This window comes from Canis lupus, chromosome 8, assembly GCF_011100685.1.
Source record: "Canis lupus familiaris isolate Mischka breed German Shepherd chromosome 8, alternate assembly UU_Cfam_GSD_1.0, whole genome shotgun sequence".
In the NCBI taxonomy this organism is placed as follows: domain Eukaryota; kingdom Metazoa; phylum Chordata; class Mammalia; order Carnivora; family Canidae; genus Canis; species Canis lupus.
In genome coordinates, this window is record NC_049229.1 from 70,262,329 (window position 1) to 70,286,519 (window position 24,191).

The 24,191-nt window shown below is 46.7% G+C and overlaps 1 protein-coding gene across 8 annotated transcripts in view; it reads left to right on the forward strand.

Annotated features, from left to right (window-relative positions):
* The window catches only part of PPP2R5C (protein phosphatase 2 regulatory subunit B'gamma), a 123,637-nt gene that overhangs the window by 8,413 nt on the left and 91,033 nt on the right, over positions 1–24,191 (forward strand). For 6 of the 8 annotated variants that reach the window (XM_038545745.1, XM_038545748.1, XM_038545747.1 and 3 more), the window contains exon 3: positions 5,770–5,932. In XM_038545745.1, coding sequence (XP_038401673.1) covers positions 5,770–5,932 — 163 coding nt within the window. Of the gene's footprint in view, positions 1–5,769; positions 5,933–20,098; positions 20,304–24,191 lie in introns of those variants that run through there. The other 2 variants (XM_038545750.1, XM_038545752.1) reach the window with 2 other exon arrangements.

The window sequence follows — 24,191 nt, forward strand, 5'->3', positions numbered from 1 at the left end:
GATGGAAGTGGATGAAGTTAGGGAAAAGCGGATGGTAGAAGAGAAGGGAATGTGGGGGTGAGAAGGAGGGGCCCTGCTCCCCACCAGCCCAGGACTGCCTGAGTTGCAAAGACTTACACCTGACACCCGGACAATGCCTCGCCGTCTCCCATAGGAGCAGGCCTGGGGGAGGCCCAGGGGAAACAATGTGCTTCCCATCTTCCTTTTTAGAAATTTTATCTTTGTTTTGGGGATCAAAACACACATGGTTAAAAAATAAAATAGCATAATACTCGATACTCTCTCATTTCACCCAGTATACCCTTAGGAGCAAGCTTTCTTACCTGCTCTACTGATTCACATCCTGGTCCAGATCTTATGGGAGGAAGTATCGCATGGCAGAGGGCAGGCCCTGGAGGGTGCCCTGTCCCTCATGGGAGTGACCTTTCTCTCTCCCCAAGTCCTTTTCCTCCCTGGATGCCATGCTTTGCCACCTTGCAGGCTTCCCTCCAGGTGACCCCTTCCCAGTCACCCCGCAGGCACACTCTGACCCCCTCCTGAGTGCTGGGTGCCATGATGGGTGCTGGGGGTGCAGCGCGGGACACAGCAGGGCCCGTGCACTCGCGCAGTTTGCTTTCAGCGAGCGCCAGGTGCACTGGTGTGTGTAAGGTGCACTGTTGGCATTTGGTTTCTCACACCCTATGGAGCAGTGGCCCCGGAGCTCTCAACATCAGGAGCACTCCCTGACCCCTGTGATATCAAAGCTACTCACATTTCCCGAGGCTGCTTCAGGTGGCCCGGGATGGTCTCACCAAGGAGAGGATGTTAGAGGTGACTCCCGAATGTGAAGAAGGAGCCAGTGGTGCAGAGATCTGGGGAAGGGCGTTCCAGCCAGAGGAAGTAGCTAGTGCACAGGCCCTTCGGCACAAGTGAGCTTGTGTGTCCACTGGAAGGGAGGCCAATTTGGCTGAAGAGAAACAAGGGAGGCTTGAGCAGAAGGGACAAAGAGATAGGGACAGGCAAGGAAGGTCCAGTGGGATCTCGTCAGCAGCCCTTGGGTTTTATTCTTAGGGTGACAGGAAGCCATTGAGGGTCAGACTTTGACCTGGGCTAGTGGGCTCTGCAGTGCCATTGACATGGTTTGAGCAGGAGAGGATAATCGACATGTATTTAAAAAGCTCTCTGCAAAAAACAAATTAAAGCTCTATGCAGCTGCTGTGTAGGAAATAGAGGGACAAAAGTTGAAACCAGGAGACCCCCTGGCAGCAGGTCCATCAGATGCCCGGGTACCGCATACCCAGAGCTGAGGCCGCAGCACAGCGGGCCGTGGGTGCTGGACTTGGGTGGGCTTGTCAGCAAACAGCTCGCTTGGCAGGTCTGAGCTGAGAGCTGGCTCTTGTGGCTTCCGGCCCTGAAAGGCCGAGTGCAGGGAGCTTTGCTCTGAGGGGCCAGCTCCTACACTAGCAGCCTTAGTTTTTCCTAGACAGCCTGGTTTCTCTGGAGACCTACCTTTCTTGCCCTCACAAACACTCGAGGCTGACAGTGCCAAACAGCAGGGCTGTCCCGGCACCACCGGTTGAAGAGCGTCATCTCCCATCAAGTGGTCTTGGGTCATAATTCTGTTCCATCGATCTATGTGGCTGTCTTTATGCCAGTACCATACTCTTTAGATGAATTGTTTTTTTCAAGATCTTAAAAAGTATGCAAATACTTCTTGAGCTCTGAATCACGGTCTCTGGCACACAGTGGTGATAGTCCATCATAGTGATCGTCTAATTGCAGAAGGGGAGAATTTTAGAAGAAATTTAGAAGATATTGGAGCGTAGAATTGCTGGGATATGGGACACAAGGGAGGTGGTATCTGAAGTCCAAGGAGCAAGCAAGGTCCAAGCTGGCTTCACTGCTCCCTGTATGATCCCAGGAGATCACACTGCACCACGGGGCAGGGTGCTGCAGGGCCCTGGGGTAACAGCGCCCATCCCGGCTCAGGACAGCACCTGGCCGTGAGTAGGTTGGGGGGTCCCAGCAACTGTTCTGTGTAGGCAGTGGGCCCCCTGGGCACCGACCACTACATGTCCAGTTGGCTGCTGGTATTTGGTGTTCAGAGTATCTCTGTTTCTCTGGGCTCCTGCCTCTCTCTGCTGTTCAGGGACCCTCAGGGTCCTCACCTTCTCAGGCCTCGCCTCCCTTCAGGGTGCTTCTTGCAGGTGACTACATGTGTCTGTGCACACAGGGGAGGCCCTCAGATATCTGACTCCCTTCCGGCCATCAGACTGACAGCTGTCCTGTCTTGTCCATCCTCTGTTCTATTGTCACTACACGCCAGGGCCCAGATCTCGCTTGTTCCGTTGTCACTCAGCCGAGCCTTGGTGGCCTCCCAGTCAGCACCCAGCATGGTCAAGCCTCTTGCCCTCCAGACAGTCCGAGGTCCCTCCTGGGGCTCTGCTGCTTGCCCTGACACTCTTCCCGGCTACCTTCCCGAAGCTGTTACAGGCCTCCCCGCCTTGGCCTCAGACCGGCAGCCTCTCCCTGCTGCCCCACTGCCCTCCGCAGCCTCCACCAGCCCCAAAATGCCAAGTCCGAGTCTTTGGCTTTGAGTGCCATTTGGTGGGTTGACCTCCTCCTTCCTCAAAAACTGTCTTTTCTCAGCCTCATCCTTCTCCTCAGCCCCTCGCCCCTCCACCTTTTCCGCTCTGCACGCCTCTGCTGGGTGGTCTCCTCATTCGGTGACTTCAGTGACCATGGAGACGGGTAACTGCAAAGTTCGTGTTCAGCTCGCACAAGGTGTCCAAGGGCCAGGCGCACAGCTAGGCCCTGGGTGGGTGGAGAAGGCAGCCGAGGGCAGCCAGGCGGTGGCCAGGACACCGAGGACAGCAAGCACTCTGGACCTTGTCCACAAGGCAGAGAGCTCGGGGGGGCAGTGAGGATGGGTGTCACCATGTCTTTGACTCGGACCCAGCATGCTCATGACCCAGCTTCTTGGCCCACTTCTCCTTCTCGTCACTGTGACTGGTGCCCCCAGCCGCCCAGCCGCTGGTTCCCCGGCCCTCTGCCGTGCCCCCCCCTGGAACTCCCCACGCACCTGCTAGCTACTGGTCTGCTGCAGCTACTAGTCCCACCTGCGGTCTAGACCTCTAGCCTCCTCCTTTCCCGTCTGCAGGCCACACTGCAGCCCGAAGCGCCTTTTGAACAGGAAGATAAATTCACACCGTCACCCTGCTCAGCGCCTCCTGCGTGGCTTCCAGGTGCCCGTCAGGCAAGGGTCAGACTCTGACCTGGGCTACTGGGCTCTGCAGGCACCTGTGGCCCCCAGGCTCCCCGGATGCCTGCTCACCTCTCTGCAGCGAGGGTGGTCACACTGACACCCACTCTTGGTGGCCCTGCCTGAATGCTGTCCCCCCAGGACACACACACATGCCCTCAGAGGGGCCTGCCTGACCTGGCCGGTATGGGGCAGTCCTTGGCTCTCACAGAACAGGACAGCGTGGCATCCAAGCCCTCCTGGAGCTGACATCCCATTGAGGGAAAGACCAGACAGCCACCTTGTAGCAGAGCTCAGCCAGGCAGGCGGCAGCCCACGGAGTTGACCACACTTCTTGGAGGCCTCAGGGAGCTGCACTCAGGGTGAGCAGCACACTTCCTTGCTCCTCACCTGAGCGGACCAGTGCAGGAGCTGATGACCTGAGCGTGGGGCTCTAGAGACCACTGTTAAGCCAATGGGCTGAAGCCAAGGCCTAGGAAGTGACTACAGTGGATTAGCCTGGGTGATGGGACTAGGTCTTCTTTCTAGAAGCTCTCTCTGCCTGTCCCAAGGACAGTGCTCGGAGGAGGGTAGCCAGCAGGGCCCACGCAGAAAAGCCAGTGGCTCAGAGTCAGCAGGTCTTAGGAATAACGTTTTTCCCTGTCAGACATTAGAAGCCTCGCCTCAGCGTGTGTCGTGCATGGGCTGTGGATATGCATGGAGTTAATTCTGTTTATGAGCTAGCCCCATCACCCAATGCCAGTGTTCCAAGCTTTGTTGCAGGAGATGGCCAGTCCACTCCTGTCTAGGAGGGAGCAGCACGTGCCCTGTTGTCCTCAGGGTCCTCATGTGTGGCACATGGGATTCAGCATTATAGAAGGTGGAAAGGAGGTATAACTGTACTAGACACATGGGTGTATAACTTAACATTTTAAGACAGGTGCATGCCTAGGAAGAGCTGTTTGTGACTGGGGGGTGAAAACTAGGGCTTCTGGGGAATTCTGGGGAGGAGGAGAGGTATGAATAGGGTTTTTAAGGATGAAGACCCAACTTTCATGGTCAGGTGGAAAGAATGACACATGTTAAAGATGACATCCGGGAAAGCCCTTTCAAGGGAGAAGCTGCCAACTGTGGGAGAAGAGGGAGCCCAGGCCCTCGCTCCCTATTCAGAATCCTATGTCTGGGCATCCTGCGTCTTGGAAAACTCTTGCCAACTATTCCTAAGCACCTTCTTTTAAAATAAAGCTGCTCTGACTTCTTAGTAAAAATTCCATTCAAGGAGGAGAGGAAATCGTTGGGTGCTTAAGTTGGTGCATCTGCTCTCATAACTCGTGTGATTAGAAAAGGCTCGGTGGGTTTATGTTTCTAGGGTGAGTTTGGTAGGCTTTTGAAAAGCGCCTACGTGTACATACAAACTCCATTCCTTTGGGCAGCCTGGAGGTGTGGGAGGAGTGAGCGGGTTGCACAAAGAATCTTGATGGTCGATGCTTCATTGACCCTCGCCCTGGCATCCCCGCGGGGGACCATGCACACCTGAGCAACCTGGGCAGCAGGACCCCCGACTGTGCTGCACATGCTCTCGATGCCCACCCCTATCTGCTTGGGTGTTTGCACAGCTCCTTCTCCCCTTGCGAGCTGGCCACTTGTCCTCAGACAACCCAGGTGTTGCAGTGCAGAGATGAACACACTAGATTTGGAGCCTGGAGATGGATGCAAGGACGGGGAGGCTAGAAAGAAGAGCATTTCCTGAGGCTTGAGGGACAAGCACTTTTCAGTCATTATCACAGATTGCTGAGGGCTGAGTGGTGCGTCAGCAGAGAAGGTGTCTGCTCTGCAAGATGCCTATGGCTGCTGGACAAATGATCACCAACTTATTACAGTTCCAGAGGTCAAAAGTCTGAAATAGAGCTGAAATCAAGGTGTCAGCATGGCTAGTTCTTTCTGGAAGCCCTGGTTGAGAGTCCGTTTAGGTCTCTTCCAGCGTCTAGAGGCCTCCTGCGTTTCTTGGCTCACGGCCCCCTCCTCTCCCTTCCGAGCCAGCAGCACGGCTTCTTGCAATCTAATCTTTCTGAGGCTCTCACCTCTGCTTTGTCATCTGCTTCTGTGTTGCCTTGTCCTGTCTTATCGAGACCTTGTGTGATTATACAGGGCCCGCTTTGACAGTCCTGCATTTTTACCGTGTCCCATTTCCAAAGTCTTTTTTGCCAAGTAAGGAAGCATATTCAGAGCTTCCAGGGAGTTGGATGTGAACATCTTTGAAGGGTCATCATCCGCCTGTGTATACAGGCATCAGCCTAAGTAGTAAATGTTTAGAAGTAAAAAGTTTGAAGGAAGCCATGAGTAATGAGGCATCTCTGTGAATCCCTTGAAATCCAGCATCCAGAGGTGGGATCTAGCTTCCACTCTGGCCACTTTAAGGAACAACGTTTACGGCCAAGTGGAGGGACTGTCCCTGAGCAAAACTCATATAGATTTTCCAGATTCTAACTGTGCTGTAAACCACGACCGTTTGAGGTATGCATTTGTTTCTGTTTTTATTTTGGAAACAGACTTCCAGCAGGAAAAACAACCTTGCTGCTCCCCCGTCTACAGTGTCCAGCAAAATAAAAGTGCCAGTCCCTCAGCCCATAGTGAAGAAAGAGAAGCGGCAAAATTCCTCCAGGTTTAACGCCAGCAATAACAGAGAGCTTCAAAAACTGCCGTCTCTAAAAGGTAATCTCTATTATTTGTCTTTTAAAAGTCAAAGTGTGCCTGTTTAGGGAGGAGGAGTGTTTGGAGAGTTGGCCTGCTTCTTCCTGCTTCTGCTGTATTTATGTTTCATTCGGGTCCTCCTTGTTGAGGGTTGTTGTTGTTGTTGTTTTTCAATTAAAAGCCACTAACTGATTTACCCAACCGATATTTCAGATTCCAGAGCTGTTTGAGATAAAAATGTAATCGAGAATGTGTTCTAGCTCTAACACGCTAGAAAAGACAGGGGAAGACATACATCTCTTTATGTAACTGAGCTAGCTGGCATTCCCTTCAAGTCAGTCTTCTCTTGCATTTGTCACCTGTGGGCTCTATGATTCAGAAAGGAGCCACTGCAGGAGACAGGTTATAAAAGCTACAGTAGAGCCTCTTCACTTTCCTGGTATTGGAGAAGTGAGGATTGTAACCGTGGTCTTTTGTGGACTCTTTCCCTGTGAGTCACATAGGTATTACACTGCCCAGGGGTTTCCTATTTGAGATTAGTCAGGGAATGGTGCCCTTTGCTTCGAATTTCCCCCCAAAATGGCACAGTCACCTCTTTCCGTCTGAGGGTGTTCAGTCCCTAAACGTGCTCCCCTAGGAGATGTTGACGTTGAAGTTCATAAAATCAAGGAAAGTCAAATTTGACCAAAGTCAGCCATGAACCTCTGAAAACCTTTATCTTTACTAAAACATAAGACTAGCATGATAAATAAAACATCAGATGTTTTTCATACCTCCAATTCATAACAGCAGGTCTTTTGTGAGACGCATGAACCCAGAGCAGGAAGTGCATCCTCTTTACAGGTGTGTTCCAGCGCCTTCCACACTGCAGGGCAGATAGCAAGGGCTCAGTGCAGAGGTGCCAGACGTGTCGGGGAGGAGGAGGGAAGAAGGAAGGGATGGAGGGAATGAGCAGTTTCTGGATTCACAGATGTTCTTCCTGCCCCTCACTTGCTAGGAATCCAGGCTGTCTGCTCCCTGCAGCTTGCAGAGCATGGATCTGGCTTACATTTGGTTTAGTTTCCTCATAGATAATATGCATATGAAGTCATTTTGGGGAGGGATGAATAGATGGAGCATAGGAGAGTTTGAAGACAGCGGACCTATTCTGTACGATACCAGGATAGTGAGTATGTGGCATTTTGCATTTGCCAAAACCCATAAAATGTATGACACAAAGAACACACCCTCCTGTAAACTATGGTATTTAATTAATAATGATATATCAGTATTGGCTCATCCATTGTAACAAACGCACTCACTGTAATGCAAAATGTTAATATTGGACAACAGGTGGCAGGTAATATGAAAACTGTACTTCACATTTGATTTTTCTGTAAGCCTGAAAGTTAAAGTCCACTACTTTGAAAGAAAGAAAAAGAGAAAGAGAGAGAGGATGGAAGAAGAGAGAAGAGAAGAGAAGAGAAGAGAAAGAAAAGAAAAGCTACTTTTCCCATCTTCTAAGACCCTCCTTTGTTGGATCTTCGAATTTTTCTTCCAGCCCTTAAAAATCCTCCACAACAGCGTTACTGTCATATTCTGTTGGTGATCGTTTGGATTTATCCACTTATTTATCACTTTATTCTTCATTCCTCCTTGCATCTTCGACTTTCCTCCAGGATCACTTTCTTTCTATTGGAATATGTCTTGTAGAACTTTCTCTAATGAGTCTAGTGGTGGCAGATTATTTATCTAGAAAAGATCTTTATTCTGCCCTCATTCTTGAAAGATGTTCACTGAGATTGAATTGCAGGTGTAGTTATTTTCTGTGAGAACAAGGAAGATAAGCATTTCATCACCTTTGACTTTGTTACAATTGAGAAACCAAAGTTAGTCTTTGAAGGGACTGTGATTCTGGCTACTTTTCTGATTTTTGTCTCTAACATTGATTTTTCAGTAGTTCCACTGCTGGGTGTCCAAATGCGGATTTCTTTTCAATCAGCCTTTTTTGGGATTTGTTGCACATCCATACATTATTATACTTCCTCAGTGCTGAAGGGTTCCCAGCCATTATGTCTTCTACATTCGTCTTTGGCTTTAATCAAACATGTATTGGACTTTTCCATTTACCATCTTTCTTTGTAATCCTCACCTGTATTTTTCACTTTTTGTGACTTCCCATGCTATGTTCCCATTGAGAGCGTCTCACATTATCTCTGATGAAGGACCAGGCTTTTTTTTCTTGATTTTCAACCCTTCATGGACTGATGCTTCTATAAAATACTGTGAAAATGAATAACTATACAAATGAAATGTAAAATGCAGCCGTTTTGTGTTATTACAGCCAGTAGATATAAAATTGCCTTGCTGAGCTGCTGTCAGAATCTCTGAGCACCATGCTTAATTTCTGTTACCTTGCTGGGAATCTTCAGGTCTGTCTAGCATGTGCTAAAGTCCCCTTTGTTGAGCTTTTACATCTCATATCCTTTTCCATTTATTGCAGTTACATTTTTAATCTGCAGTATGACTTTCTCCTATTTTCCTGTTCTGTCGCAGATCACGCTTGCCATTTCTGGGGGTGCAGTAAGCACAGCTACTTCGAGTTCTGTGTCACATGGTATTATCATCCTTGTCAGAGTGTGCTTGTGTTGTCTTATTTCCTTGAGTACCTGACTATTTTCTAGTATATGCTGGTCATTGTACTCAACTATTTAAAATAAGTTAAAACCTAAAATGAAAGTATCTTCTTCAATAGGGATTTGTTTTCGCTCCTTCTACCAGATACCTGGTTCGCTAGCAGTCTGGGAATGTTGTAAGTCACAGCACTAGTTTATTACGACTTGTTAAATTAGTCAGGCCGGTTGTCATGTAAAATATCCCGCTTATTCCCTGCAGTTCCTGTAAATAGAAGTCTTTTTTGGATGGAATACATCAGACATGTTACTGTATAACCCGGGAGATATTGGTGGTAGTGCAGGATAATTGTTCGATTTGGTGACTGTCATAAGTGATGCCAGATTCTACACCGTGTTAGGGTAATGATACGTTGATCTCTCCATCAGACCACGATGCTTCCCCCTGTGACTAGGCTGTCCCGAAGTACTGATGGCGATCTGCAAGGTCTGTTCCCCACCAGCCGTGTGCTAATGCCATGTATACCATGAGACAGTCCTTGCTTGAGTCAGCAGTGTCACTAGAGAGTTAACATTTAATCTGGCATTCTTCTGAAAGCAGAGCTGTTTCTTACCAACTGGAGATACTTGGTTATCTTGACATATAGTTCCTACGGAAAGTCAGAACAGGTGTAATGCTCTGCATTTTAGTTAGACTTTCCCTCAACTGGTGAAAACTAGAGATTTTTTTCTGGTTTTCTTTTTTTTGAATATCATTATGGACTTAGGTATTTCATTTATTTCAGTGTGCTACAGCCATCTAAAATTACTGTTTTTCTGATGTGTGGCTGCATAACTTCAACCATTGGGTATTCTTGAAGCTCTCTCCTGTGTATTTTTTTGACATGGACACACTTATTTTTGATTCCTTGATTTCTAACACAGTAAGATGTCCCCCAGCCTCATTTTGTACCTTCCTTGCCCCAGACTTGGAATCAACTATTTTCAAAGAGCCCTGATTCCTTTCAGTGGGACCTGATTTTAGAGACCAAAATCTGGGTACTAAGGGTGCTTGTTGCTATTGGACTGGTGTTGCTTTTAGGTGCTGTCAATGGAGGGAGATGGAATATAAGTATAAATATGTTGACATTCATATTGACGTTTTCAATTAAATTTTCATTATGGTGTTTTCAGATGATTCTTGAATTTTCAGTTTTATCTCTTTTACACTGAAAATCTTGCTTTCTGACATCATTGACATAATTATTGCTGTATCCTATTAAAATAATTCACAACAATAATGCGGATATTATTACAAACAGCAGGAACTTTGAATTGGCTCATTTCATTGCAGAAAAAGTGGTTGTGCTTTTATCTGGATCCTATCACATTTTTTAAATGTGCAGGAAGGATTGGCACCTTGAGAATATTTTCATCCTCTGGCCTAAGAGTGTGCTATGTGAAGGCCACTCTCATTTCTCTTTGGGTGTTTTAAAGTTTCCCTTGTGTGGGTTTTGCACATTTCTTATTAAGTTTTACACCTAGATATTCTGTTATTGTTGCTGCTGTGTCTTCTGAATAGTTAATTATTTTTAGGAAGGCTGTTGATTTCTGTGTCTTGCTTTCACCTCCGCTTTCTTACTGAATTATCTTATTGTTTGCAGTAGTTTTTCCATTGATTTCTTTTGGTTGTTCCAGGTATCTAATTAGATCTGTGCTTAAAGATGGCCTCACATTTTTGTTCCTAATTCTTGTACCTCTAGTGTCTTCCTCTTGAACTGGCTGAAAACTCCAGTAAGGCGTTATAGGTGGTGGTGCAAGCAGGCATGTTTGTCTTGTTTCTGACTTTAACGGAAGTAGAAGCAGGATTTTTTTTTTAATGATCGTGTTATTCCATTGTGTGGTGAAACCTTGGTTTTAAGTCTGTATAGATTGTGGCATAACATAAACCTTTCATTGTTGTTCATATCTTTAAACCTTTTCTTAAGGTGGGCTCAGAAAGGAAGTACTGGATCAGAGCCTGTGTGTTTTCACAATCCCTGAGAGATACTGCCCAGATACTGTCCAGAGAGGTGGCACCGTACACAGTCTACCCAGAGCAGATGAGACACCTGTCCTGTCGCACCTTTTCCAGACTGGGGTCATTTAACACCTGAGTCATTTGTTAAGTGGAAAGTAGCATTTCCTATTTTACTCATTTAACAGTAAGGCCGAATGTAGTCTTCGGGCCTTTTGCTTTTAGAGAGCCTCCTGAGTTAGTCCCTTCCTTACGGTAGAAGCGATGCCAATTGAAGGGAGATGCTTTGGGTGATGTGTAGGAGGGGTAAATCAGTTGCCCAGTTTGTTTCTTGGGGCCATTCTCCTGATGGAAAAGAGCCTGGGAAGAGTCAGGTCATAAAGGAACAACTAGGACTTAACAGCAATTAGCTGGAAACCTTGGGGCAGAAATTTGGTGTTGCTAAGCACTTGGGCTTTTGTGAAAGAAGTTGCTACGTTATTATTGTGAATTCTTAAAACTTGGGTTTTGAATGGCAGTTAAAATCTTACATCTCTTGCTCTCCTTTAGTGAAAATGCAATACTTCAGCCTTATTCATAACAGTTCATTTTCTGATACAGTTGAAAGTTTGGCCTTACAGGTCATTTTTACTGCCTAAAGATGAATTGTGCGTGTATTTAGGAGAGCTTTGCCTCTTGGCCGTTAGTTGCAGAATTATAACAATGGAGTATGAGCAGCTGCCAGAGTGCCTGCCCTAGTTCTGGTGGCCTGAGAAACTGCTCTCATCACTCCCGTCTTCTGCCCTATGCTTGGATTTCTGTGTCTGCTCCTGGCTGCACACCATGACAGAGGAAATGGCCCCCGGTGCCAGTTCACAACAAATATTTCCTGACCAACCAGGTTGTCTGGAGCATGGGGAGGTGGTCAGGACAATGACAACGGCCAGAGGTGGCCCTTGCCCACCAGGAGCCAGCAGACCCAGATCCACCGTGCTTTCCCGACTCAGGCTCCTCTTGGCTACCTTCTGACTGCAGCTGGGCAGCAGAGACGCCACCAGGGCCACTCGTGTGCATAACCCAGAGCTGATGCCACGTCGGCCAGGCCGGTCCTCCTGAGACCTTGCTCTCCTGTCTGCTCTCCCTGGGCCACAGACGCGGCTTTTACACAAGGCTCAGGCTCAGGCCTCTGCAGCCGCCCCGGGGCAGAACCTGGGCGTCTGCTTCCAGCTGCCAGCTGTACTCTCCACTTCGTGCCTGGCTCAGGCCTCGCCCACACCTCACCTCGATTTCTCACGGCACCTCGCGTTCGGCTCATGACCGCACACACACATGCCATTCCTTGGAAGGGCCATCCTCTGTCACCCTCAGCACCTGGTTTTCCTCTGTGCTCTGCCAACCTCAGAGGCAGCCGCCGTGCCCTGCTACTTCTGCCCACACCGATGTGTCCTGCACCACCTGGCTCGAGCCTGCCTTATCTATGCATGCAATTGTGGCAAAATCTGCATAGCGTAGTATCTGTCATCATAGCCACTCCTAAGTGTGCATTTCAGTGGCATTAAGTACATTCCCAGTGCCGTATGCCCATCACCACTATCTCTTCATCCCCAACTAAGCCCTGTCCTGGTAAACAGTGCCTCCCGTCGCCCTCCCCCAGCCCCGCACCTGCCATTCTACTTTCTGGCTCTCTGATTTCAACTCCTCCAGGAATTGGGATCATGCAGAATTTGTCCTGCTGGCTCTGACTTATCTCTCTCAGCATAATGTCCTCAAGGATCATCCTTGCTGTAGCTAGTGATGGGATTTCTTCCTTTTTAAGGCTGAATAATATTTAATCGTATGGCTAGACCACAGTGTGTGTATCCATCTGTCTGCCGATGGACACTCAGGTGGCAGGAGGTGCCACAAGTGGTGCTCTTGGGTGAAGTGCCACCGAGGGCAGAGCTGCTTGCATGTCTGTTTTGGAGCATCTGCCAAGGATGGAGATGCGCTCTATGGGAGGAAGTGGAGAGCCCTCCAGGCCCTCCGACTGCTCCTTCCACACGCCCTTCTGTTTCCAGAGAACTGCCATGGCCTCACCGCTCCTCCACCTCAGGTTCTTCTGTGTAGAGGAAGTTTGTTATTAATAGCTGACGTGAGAGCACCTTGATATGTCACGTGTGCTAGAGACACCTTGTGTGGGCGCCCTGCCTTCTTGGAACAAGGAAGGGCTGTGAACACTTGCTCTGCTTTAAAGCTTTCCAGCCCAGCTGTGGGGAGAAGCCCAGCAAGCACTGGGGGTAAGTTTTACTTGGTCTACTCCACTCACCCCCGCCAGCCTTCCCTGGGGACCAGCCTGGCCACGCCTTCTACTCACAGGACTTTCGGATCTGCAGGGCGACAGGCCCACAAGCGCCTGTCCCTTTGTCCTTGCTTTTGGCAAGCAGAAGTTCCCTGGCAACCTTTGAACACAGCTGAATGTTAGGTATCTTTGATCTGCCTAAGGAAAAAGTCTATTTTAAACTCTAAGTGAAGCCAAATGTTTTAGGTTAGCTCTCTTACCCAACAAAACATACATCACTCGTGCTCATGCAGTTTCCAGTTAAAAAAAAATAGTGCTGGTCAGAACAGCGGCCTTGCTTTGCTATGACGGCGCCATGGCTCTCTAGGTTCAAAAACAACTTTCTTTTAACGAAAGAAACTATAAAACTTCTCCACTAAAATATGAGCAGATTTAATTTGCCTACAAAATTGCTGGGAGATGAAAAATAAAAACCTTAAGCCAAATTTAGAAATGAAAACTGGAAAGTTTTATTCAGAAATGCTAAATCAGAAATAAAATCAGTGGGATGTATTTACAGGCAGTTTGCTTTTAAATAAAGACCAAAACAAAGTGACAGAGGGACCAGAGAATAAAGAGTAATTCCTTTTAAAACCTTCACTTTGGTGCAGCACAAAGTTGCTTGCATTTGCATCTCTGATGGGAAAGTGCACGAGGAACAGTGGGTCTGTTTGCCGGCCTTCTGTTCTGGAAGGCACACCGCCCGGAGCCCAGAAAGGTGCCTTTCCCCCCTCGGCATTAGCTCAGGCCCTTGGTGGCACAGCTGCAGCAGCAGGAAAGGGGAGGGGGGCGGTCATCACTGGAGAGTCAGGAGCCCGGTTTGAGGCCATCCTGGAAAGCAGGGGGGCCCATCACAGGTGGTACTGGAGGGCACAGTGGGACAGGCATTGTGTGCCCAGGGGACAGGAAGTGTTACTATCCAGGCAACTAAGTGACATGTCCATTTTGGTTATGTGCTACAGGGAAGAGGTTTAAAGAGTAGTAAGGGGGTTTGGGAACATCAGAATAGGTGTTGCTGCTTGATTTGTCCATCATTCAGTATATTTGATGGTGCACATGCTGTGTGCCAGGCACCATCTGGGAGCTGGCCAGGGGAGAGTGTCTGTGGCCTGGGGTGGGAAGTAGGAAGGCTTCTGGGATGGGGGTGGAGGTGGGGGTGAGGTCTAAGCAGAGATCCCACTGCAGCCTGGAGATCTATCTGAAGCACCATTGGTAGAGGCCAATGTTCTTCAGGTGGTTTCCAGCATGACACCTATAATGGCTGGAGCCACTCCCTCCCAAGCTCTGCCCCTCACCACAGCAGGGTGGTATACTCCACCTGTGACATTTATGCCTCCTAACAACCGAGGAGATGGAATATCACATATACCTCCTTTTCCAAGTGAGGAAAGTGAACCATCCCAGGGTAATGCAAGGTGGCAGAAACTTGCAGCCCAGTGACAGGGGCGTGGCTGCAGTAGTAGCCTCTTCTGGGAGCATCCACTGAGTGCTGCTTCATCAGTGAAGACAGTACTCCGGGGACTGGTTGAACCCTGATAGCTTGTGTGTGTACAGAATCCAAGCAAAGGTGGCAGATGTGGTGGCAAAAATTAACTAGTCCATGACTGAATCTTTGGGACAGGGACTCCACATCCTCTAGTTTGTTGGTTCAATTTGTCCTGCCCAACTTAGGCCAGTTTTTGTTGGTGTGTTTTTACATACATGAGGTCATAGATGTATCACAGTGAACAAACCTTTGGGGATCATACATCCTTCCCATCACAGACCCTTCTTGATTCTTCACCTACACCCAAGAGGCAGTGTTTGTTGAGGGTTCCTCCTTGTGGTAACTTCATTTGGATGTCTTTTTAAAAACTGTTACTTGTCATTTTTATCTAAGTATTATATGCTGATTTTAGCAGTACTGAAAAATACACAGAAGTTTCAGGAATAAAAACCACCCGTTGCCATAACATTCAACAGTGACTACTGTTGTTGTTTGGGGAGTGTTTCTTTTTATGGATCGTGCTATTTTTGAAACTTACACACTGACATTTTCAGTTATTTTCACTTTATATACTTATAAAGATTTTTGGTGGATGTGTAATATTTCATTGAGCGGGATCATCCCTTTGACATTTAGGTGGTTTCTGGTATTTTAGAATCATAAATAAAATGTGATGCTCTCCAAAAAAAAAAATTAGGAATTAGCCAAGGAGGTAAAAGACTTTTGTGTTTTGTACACTACTTCAAGACACTGAAGACAATGCCAGTCACTGGACAAACGTCTGTGTTTGTGGACTGGAAGACCATATTGCTAGGCTTATCAAAATCCTAACAGTGTTTTTTCCAGAAGTGGAAAAGCCATCCTAAAATTTACATGGTATCTCCAGGGACCTCCGATGGCCACAGCAGTCTTGAAAAAGAACACCACATTTGGAAGTCTTAAATTTCCTGATTTTAAAACTTCCTGCAAAGCTACAGTAATCAAAACAGTTGTGATACCAGCATAAAGACAGGCATATATACCAATACAGAGTAGACTGGAGAGCCTGGAAATAAACCCTCACATAGACGGTCACATGGTTTTTAATAAGGGTGTCACCCACTCAGTGGGGGAAGGACAGTCTTTCCAACAAATGGCCCTAGAAGAAACAGATGTTCAGAATGAAGTTGGAGTCCTACCTCATACCATACACAAAGAGTAACTCAGGGGCACCTGGGTAACTCGGTTGAGCTTTGGACTCTTGGTTTTGGCTCAGGTCATGATCTCGGGGTCATGGGATTGAGCCCCCTCCATTGGGCTCTGTGCTCAGCGAGGAGTCTGCTTGAGATTCTCTCTCCACCCCTCCCTCCATTCCTACTATCTCTTTCTCTCTCTCTCTAAAATAAATAAGTATAGTCTTTAAAAAAATAAAGTAGCTTAAAGTGGATCAAAAACCGAAATATAAGAGCTGAGAATACAAGCTGTTAGAAGAAAAGCTTCATGAAATTGAATTTGCTCGTGATTTCTTCAAAATGACACCAAAAGCACAGGCAATGAAAGTACAAATAGTTGAACAACATCAAAACTTAAAATTTCTGTGCATCAAAAGATATAATCAATGAGGTGAAAAGGCATTCTGAAGAATGGGGGAAATAAGGGTCATTTATCTGAGAAGGGATTAATATCCAGAATATATAAAGAACTCCTATAACTCAACGACAAGAAAACCAGATTCAAAAATGGGCAAAGGACCCAAAGAAACATTCTCCAAAGAAGACATACACAAAGCCAGCAAGCAGATGAAAACATAATCAGCATCACCAATCGTTAGGAACATGCTAAACAAAATCATATTGAGATACTACTTCACATCTGTTAGTCTGCCTACTATCAAAGAAAAAAAAAAAACAGAAAACAACCAGTGTTGGCGAGGATATGGAGAAATTGGAGCCCTGTGCACTGTTGGTGGGAGTGCAAAAGTGATCCTACTGCTGTGGGAAAAATCATGGCAGTTCCTCAGAGAGTTAAACATAGAAATGCCATATGTTCCAGCATTTTCACTTCTGGGTGTGCGCCCCAAGGAACTGAAAGCAGGGACTTAAAATAGATACTTGCGCACCCATGTTATAGCGGCTTTATTCACGGTAGCCCGAAGGCAGAGGCAGCCCGAATGGCCATCTGCGGATGAATGGAACAGCACATTCACACAACGGAATATTACTCAGCCTTACAAAGGAAGATGCTGACACCTGCTATGGCAGGGACCTTGAGGATGTTACACCCAGTGAGGTAAGGCTGCCACAGGAAAAATCCTGCCTGAATCTGCTTGGATGCAGATCCCCAGACACAGAAGTAGAATAGGGGTGGGGTGCTGGGGAATTAGTATTTAATGGGGACAGAGTGTCAGTTCTGCAGGATGAAGAGAGCTCTGTGGATGGACGGTGGCAGTGGCTGCACAACGACATAAGTGTACTTAATACCACTGAGCTATACACTTAAAAGTGGTTAAGATGGTGAATTTTATAAAATGTGTATTTTAGCCCAATTTAAAAAATATTAAAATGTGATGCTACACTCTACTACTATGTTTCTAGAATAGAAACATTTCTAGAATAGATTCCCAGGAGTAGAATTACTTAAAGAATCTTGATCCATCTTGCCAGATTATTTTAATTCCGAAAGGATCAAAACAACTTACAGATTTGTTGGCAGGGTCACAACGTGCCTTTACCAGCGTTGAGTAACTACCATTTGTTAAAATTACTGTTGATTTGATAGGTAGAGAAATGCTTCTTTATACAATTATGATCGGTTATAGTTCTTTTGTGAACCGAATCATTTCAGCATCAAGGACTCATTTTTTTATAATCAACTCTAGTGTGTTATTAATTCCTTATATTTATAGCAGTTATATTTCCTCTGGTTTTTTGGAGGGAACATCAGAAATTTGTGAATTTTTTAATGTGAGCAATATCCATTAAGGGTTTTTCCATAGTTTTTAAATGTCCTATTTTCTTGACACTCCTCTTCTGAAAGCCTTAGGGATTTACAGGGTGATTTGGATTTGTTTGGTTTTTTTATGTAACTCCTCTTAAATTTTATTTTGGTGCAAAGACTTAAATTCGCTTATTCCCACATAGCCAACCGGTTATCTAATTGTCCCCTTTCCACTGATTTGGGAGTCTTTCTTTGTCGTAATAACACACTTGGATGCATATGCTTCCCGCTCTGGGGGCTGTAGCTTTGTCCCACGGACCTGACCTCCTCTTAGGCCCTCATCCCACAGGCAGGAATTCACAAGCTTTCCAGTGGGTGGGACTAGCCTTTCTCACAAGTTATCTCATTCTCTTGCTTTTTATTTTTCCAGGGGAACTTTAAAATTGTTTTTGTTAAGAAAAAAATTCTGGACAGGAAAATAAAGAGACCCGACCAGATTTTGACCAGAATTGCTTTAAACCTGCCAATCAATTTGGGGAAAAATTAACACCAGCATGTTTATAGTATTTATACTTCACTCCAGGAGTCTGCCTTCTGTGTATTTGTTCAAGTGTTTTTTTCCTCTCTCCATATTACTTGTTTGTTTGCTTATTTATATTTAGGATGTGTTTCATGACTGATTTCCAGAGCACAGAACTTGAGTTCTTTAAAGAATCACTTTATATGGACAAGGCTTCAAAAGAGCATAGAGGGAAATCACTAATAAAGTTTAGATCCTTTGATCTGAGATCATTAGGAAAAATACATCAAGGAATGTCTTCACTTGTTCGTTGACTTCTAATCTGTATATTTTATGGAAAGATTTTAGGAGTCTTTCCCCCTCATTTCTTCATTTTAGATCATCAGCACAGTCTTGGGACAGGCGCATTACCCATTCTCATCCTGTATGATATATCAAATTATTTGAGGGCAGGTCTCTGTCTTTTTATTTTTTTAAGATTTTATTTATTTATTAGAAAAAGAGAGTGTGCACAAGGCAGAGACACAGGCAGAGGGAGAAGCAGGCACCATGCAGGGAGCCCTACACGGGACTCGATCGCAGGTCTCCAGGATCACACCCTGGGCTGAAGCCAGGCACCAAACCGCTGAGCCACCCAGGGATCCCTTTTTTTTTTTTTTTTTTTAAGGATTTTATTTATTTATGAGAGATAGAAAGAGACTGTCTTTTTAAAGTACAGATCTGCGGGAAGCATCTGCCCCAGACCCCTTAACCAAGCCCCCTCGTTCCTAATTGCAGACCCTTCTGAGTTCATCTGGCATCAGTCTCTGAATGAGAAGGTGGTGGTGATCCTAGGGGAGCCGTCCTCTCCTCCATCTGACAAAACCAGAGGGTCAACAGCCAGAACTGAAATCCAAACTGAACATTATCTGACTGAAAGCACAGGCAGTTTTTGTTGGACTAGCAGAGGAGCCAGGCAGGGGTGAGGCCAAGTGTGTGTACAGGCCAAGTGTCCACAGGACTGGTCCCATTGCCTGTTGTAGATAATTGCGTGGCCAGTTCTAGAAGCCAGCAGCATCCTTCAGCTCTGTGAAAGAGGGAGGCCGGGGTGGGATTTAGTTGGCTTTTACTTATTTATTCTCGTGATCGGTATTGATGCATATTGGAAAAACTACCTTCTTGCCGGTGGGGGGGCCTTACTGAGCCATTGTAGTGGTTCAGTCATTCCTGGAAATGTACGCTGAGCCAGCCCACAGGTGTAACTGCTAACCTCACGTGCACGTCGGGTGCTGCTTACTATTGTGAATGAGGTTTGGGACTCAGGGGGCTTTTGCGTTCTTGTTCACACAAAGGAGTTGTATGAGACCGCGTGAAAAGAGATGGGTTTTTGGACAGACTTAGTCGTGTGTGTCAAGAAGTGAGGACTTTGTTTACAGTTGTATCTGCCAGAGGACTTTTCCTGTAGTTTATTTGATGCTTCTTTTTGTTAGGGGATCACCTCTTTGATCCCCTCTTCATACTCCAGAAGTGTCTTTCTCATAATAGCTTTTTACACGAACTCTTCTTGAGGGCAAGAAACAAAGATCTGAAGTAATAGCTTTTACAACTAGCCCCATAAAAATAAGGGAAATAACCTTTTTTAGCTTAGAGATTTTAAACGTACTTAAAATTTCTAAAAACTTGAAAGTATGTAATGTGTTGACGTCTTTGAGATACAAAAATGAACACGGCCATCTCATTTTGTGGCTCTCTTTTAACTGCCTTTAATCTGTAGCGCTTTCTAGGTATTCACCTTAAGGAAGCTTTCGTGCCCCGTGTAATTTTTTAACTAAGTTTTCCCAATGAAAACCCTAGATCTCGAGAAAAGCTGGCATTTGAGGATCAGCTCATAACTCGGCAACAGGAGGGGCTGAGCTCGAGTCCACAGTGGCGATCTGGGATTGCATAATGTTTGAACAGCAGCCCTTTGCTTAAACAGCACGAGCCCAGGTTGCCCGCGTGCTAGCTCCACTCGGGATGTGGGAGCACCTGGAGCCGGGGGCAGCTGGCGGGAAGGAGGCGCCCCTGACTTTGGGGGGCCGGCCCGGGGCGCCGGCGCTGGAGGTCCTGCGGCTCGCGCCACCGGCCGCTCCGGGTCCGGCGGAGCAGGGGTTGGGGAGGGGGGGTCCCCAGCCTCAACCCCGCACCTCGGAGATGGGCTCTCGGGCTGCAAGTTGGCGGGGAGCGGAGCCCGCGGGAGGCGAGAGCCGGGAGCCCGGGGCCGGGAGCCGCGCACACTGACAGCCGAGCAGGGCGCTCTCTCCATTTGCAGTTTTTTTAGTGTCATTTTAAGTTGCAGCTTCCGGCCAATCAGCGAGCCCCGTGCCTGCTGACATCACGGGGCAGCCAGTTCCCTCCAGCTGCAGAGAGCTTCAGTTTGTCTTTTTTTTTAAACTAAAATGGAGGCTGGTTTCTTGCCTTAAGGAGTACATTGCCTTTCCCGCTGGAGTCTAGATGTGGACATGTAATAAAGCGGGCAGCAGGATGGTGGTGGACGCGGCGAACTCCAACGGGCCTTTCCAGCCCGTGGCCCTTCTCCATATTCGAGGTAAGTTATTGTGCGTTTCGCTGAATCGGAACCTTCCGTGGTTAGTTAATAAATGGCTATTGTGCCTCCGAGGAGAGGGCCAGGAAGTCCCCGCGGCCGAGCCTTCCCGGCGCTGCAGACCCGGCCGCGGGAGGGGGGCTGTGTCACCGCGGTCCGGCCTCCCCCGAACGCCTCGCACGATCGGAGTCTTGAGAGAGGCCTTGCACGCATAGTTCAAAGCTGGTTTTTCTGCTTTCTGCTCGCTCTCCCATCCCCCTTTCCGAGCCGTGCTGATGTCAAAGGATGTGAAGTCACTGCCCGGGGAAGGTATTGGGTGGAGGTGGGAAGGAGAGGCGGGCGGCAGCGCCTGGCCAAGTTGTCCGTCCGCGGAGTTTCTGTTGCATCTGTGCCGCTCGACGCTGCAAACGTTTCATCGGGGGCACGTCTCTGTAATAAAGATGGATCGCCGTCAGCAAATATGCAGAAATAATCCGGAAGAGAACTTGCTTTTTCAAAGGATCGTTTGCATCCCTGCTGCGGAGCCTCCAAGAGAAATAGGCTCAAGCTTCGCGAGATAGAAATCTATTGTGGGTCACGATTTCTCAGACGTTAGCGGGTTCGTGGACTAGTGGGAAATATTTTGCATTTCGGTAGGCTCTGCGTTGACACTTGACTTTAAATCTTAAAATGGCAACAAGTTCCCAGTGTGCACATACATCTCGCTTCTTGTAGTTTATACGAGATTTGGGCTCAAGATGTAGCTGAAAAACACAATTACCGGCGTGATTAATAATAATTTTTAAATAATAATTATATTAAAGTGTGCATCCCAGGGTAGTAGTATACTTGCTCTGAGTTGGTATTTTGAAACCTGTGTTATATAAAAAAATTTTTGTTCACAATCGAGAGAGACAGGAAAATGGATGTTAAGCTTTATCAGATCACTTTAAAATGTGTAATGTCACAGCTCCGCCCTGACAAAACAGTTGTCACTGTCAGAATCTCCTCTGAGGACCCGTGTTAAGGAAGGGTGGGGGCAGCATCTCTAGGTGACTAATAGTCCGTGTGACTAAAATGCCGGACAAGATTTTTCAGATCGTAGGGTGTATCCAGGGAAGATAAACCGTACGGATACTCAATCTGTTGGAAGAAAATGGGTGTTGCTTTTCTCTCCAAACCCTCTTTAATAAAGCTGGTGAAAATTAATACCCACAGCGAGCAACTTGTAGGTTGGGCTACGCATTCATCATTTTATAGCGTGTGTCCAGGAAGGAGCCCGTGGTGACCACAGACAGCATGCAGATATTTTAATGGCAGGAACCAAACGGGTAAAAATAAAATGTAATCGTGTTTAGGTTTGAGTTTGTTCTTAAATACTGACGAGTTAGTAATAAGATAACTTTATTACATGTAAAATACTTTTTTACAGTTTTAAGGTATCTTATAAAAGATTTTTGTGAGGTTTTTTTTTCTGATTTTATTAGTGATGGTACTAGCCATTTTTTGAACTAACTTTATTCTGAAGTGGAATCATTTGGCTTTATGACCTATTATAGCACGCTGATTTTTTTGTTTGTTTGTTTAAACCAAGACTTTATTATAGCCAGGTTGGATTTTTTGCCTTTGGTTGAGCCATTGGTTGCTTGCTATCGAACCGTGGAGGGAAAAAGTAGTGGAGTGTACTAACCTGAAAGAGACAAGTTTTTAAGAGGCCGGGTAACTTGTAGGGACCAAACGGTAACTTTTCATTCCAACGGGGGAGTAATTTTTAATTTCAAAACCTGAAAAACTCTTTGTTTACTCCTCACTAGTTTTTAGAGCAAGCATGTTAGTGTGCAGTTTGGCAAGATTTGTTTTGCTCATACTGGTTTTCAGAGTCCTGACCGATTAAACATCCCATCAGCCGCTGTCCTGCGTGCGTGTCCAGTGCTGAGGGTCAGTATCCGTGACTGAGAAGCACAGCCCCACCCCAGAGCCCAGGATTTTGCAGAGAGACCCACCACCAGCAGCACCACTACCCAGGGGTCCTGGTGCTGGAGGGACACACGAGCGCTAACTCTGGGCAGGTGGGCTGATGCGCAGATGCCCAGGTGCAGGGTAACAGGGACTGATGCGCTGCTGCTGGGGAGAGGCGGCGTCCAGGAGGGGGCGACACTGAGGGCCACCCCCTCTGCCGGTGCACTGAGGTTCCCATTTAGGGAGGAGGGGTCTTCCACACTGAAGGGTAAATGACCTTCCAAGGTCACACAGCCCACACGTGGTCAGGCCAGAATCCAGAGGCCAGGCAGTTGTGTTGTTTCCTTTGGCATCTTTAAAAAATAATAATAAAATAAACCAACTTATTTTTAAATAGAAATTTTGGCAGTTTGTAGAACCTTTTGTCACAGGATTATACTTGCGGTTTTTCCCAGCACCTTATCAACTTTCATCTGTTTCATTGGCCTCTTGTGTGTGACAGTTCTGTGCCCAGGGCTCATTTCTTCATTTATTTTACAAAAATTTGTCAGTTCCCTGCCACACCGTGCGAAGCAGGTCCTCAACTCAGGACATGCAGCAAGCCAGCACTGTGGCCCAGCCTTGGGGGTCTACAGCCCCCAGCAGGGTGGCACAGTCGAGTAAACAAAAACATCCGTACATCTCTAAACTGATCAGTAGGTCCCAGCTGGCTGGATAGTTATCTCCTATTAAATAATCTAAAGTTTGCAATTTATACAGTGAATTAGCTTATAAAAAAAAAAAAGTTCAAGTGTGAGAGGAACATAAGGTTGAAATTGAAATTTATATAAACTTTTCTGTCTGTAGGAGAGAACGTCACCTGAACTGAAAGGCTGTAAATTTAGCTCGATGACTTAAATCCTGATCCCCTAGTGCCATCCAAGAGAACTGCCTGTGTTGGTGGCAGTGTTCTCTCTGCTGGCCACTGCGGGGGTCCCTGTCGCGTGTGACTGTGGAGCACTTAAAATGCGGCTCGTGCGACTCAGAAACTGGATTTTTGGGTTTATTTCATTATAGTTACTTCAACTTTAAATAGACACTTGTGTCTAGTGGCTCCTGTACTTGGCAGCACAGCTCTAGCCTGGGATCGACACTTTTTCCAAAAAGGGCTGGATAGTACAAGCGAACCTTGGAGACGTTGCAGGTTCTGTTCCAGACCACTGCAGGAAAGCTAGTGTCACATTAAATCAAATCTAATGAAGTTTTTGGTTTCCCAGTGCCTATAAAAGTTATGTTTACACCCTGCCCTGGTCCATTAAGTGTCCGGTGGCACCACGGCAGGAAAAAAACCAATGTACATACCTTAATTTAAAAATACTTCATTGCTAAAGCAATGCTAACCATTGTCCGAGCTCCCAGAAGGCTGTGATCACAGATCACCACAACACTTATAATAATAATGAGAAAGTTTGGCATTCTGCGAGAATCTCTAAAACTAGGCCACAGAGACACAAAGTGAGCAAAATGCTGTTGGAAAAATGGTGCCCCCTAGACCTGCCTAACACAAGGGTGCCACCAACCTTCAGTTTAAAAACTCAGTATCTGCGAGGCGCAATAAAATGAGGTGTGCCTGTAAATAAATCTTTTTGACCGTGAAAGCAGGCATAGGCAGTAAGTAAGTGAATAGGCATGCCTGTGTTCCAGGAAAGCTTTATTTACAAAAACAGGTGGCAAGCCAGATTTGGCCCTTGGGACCCAGTTTGCCGACCCCCCCATTCTTGACCGTTCCGTGAGTTTTGACCATTCTGTGGGTTTTCGTGTAGTAAAACGTGTTACTTCCAGAATCAGGTTTAAGGCGAGAATAGCCAAGCCAAAAAGCTGTTAATGGTAAGAGGAGAGAGAGCTCTTGACCCTTCTCCAGCTGCGTTACTCTGGCCTCAGGAGAGTTAACTACTTGCATCTTGTTCTAGTTGT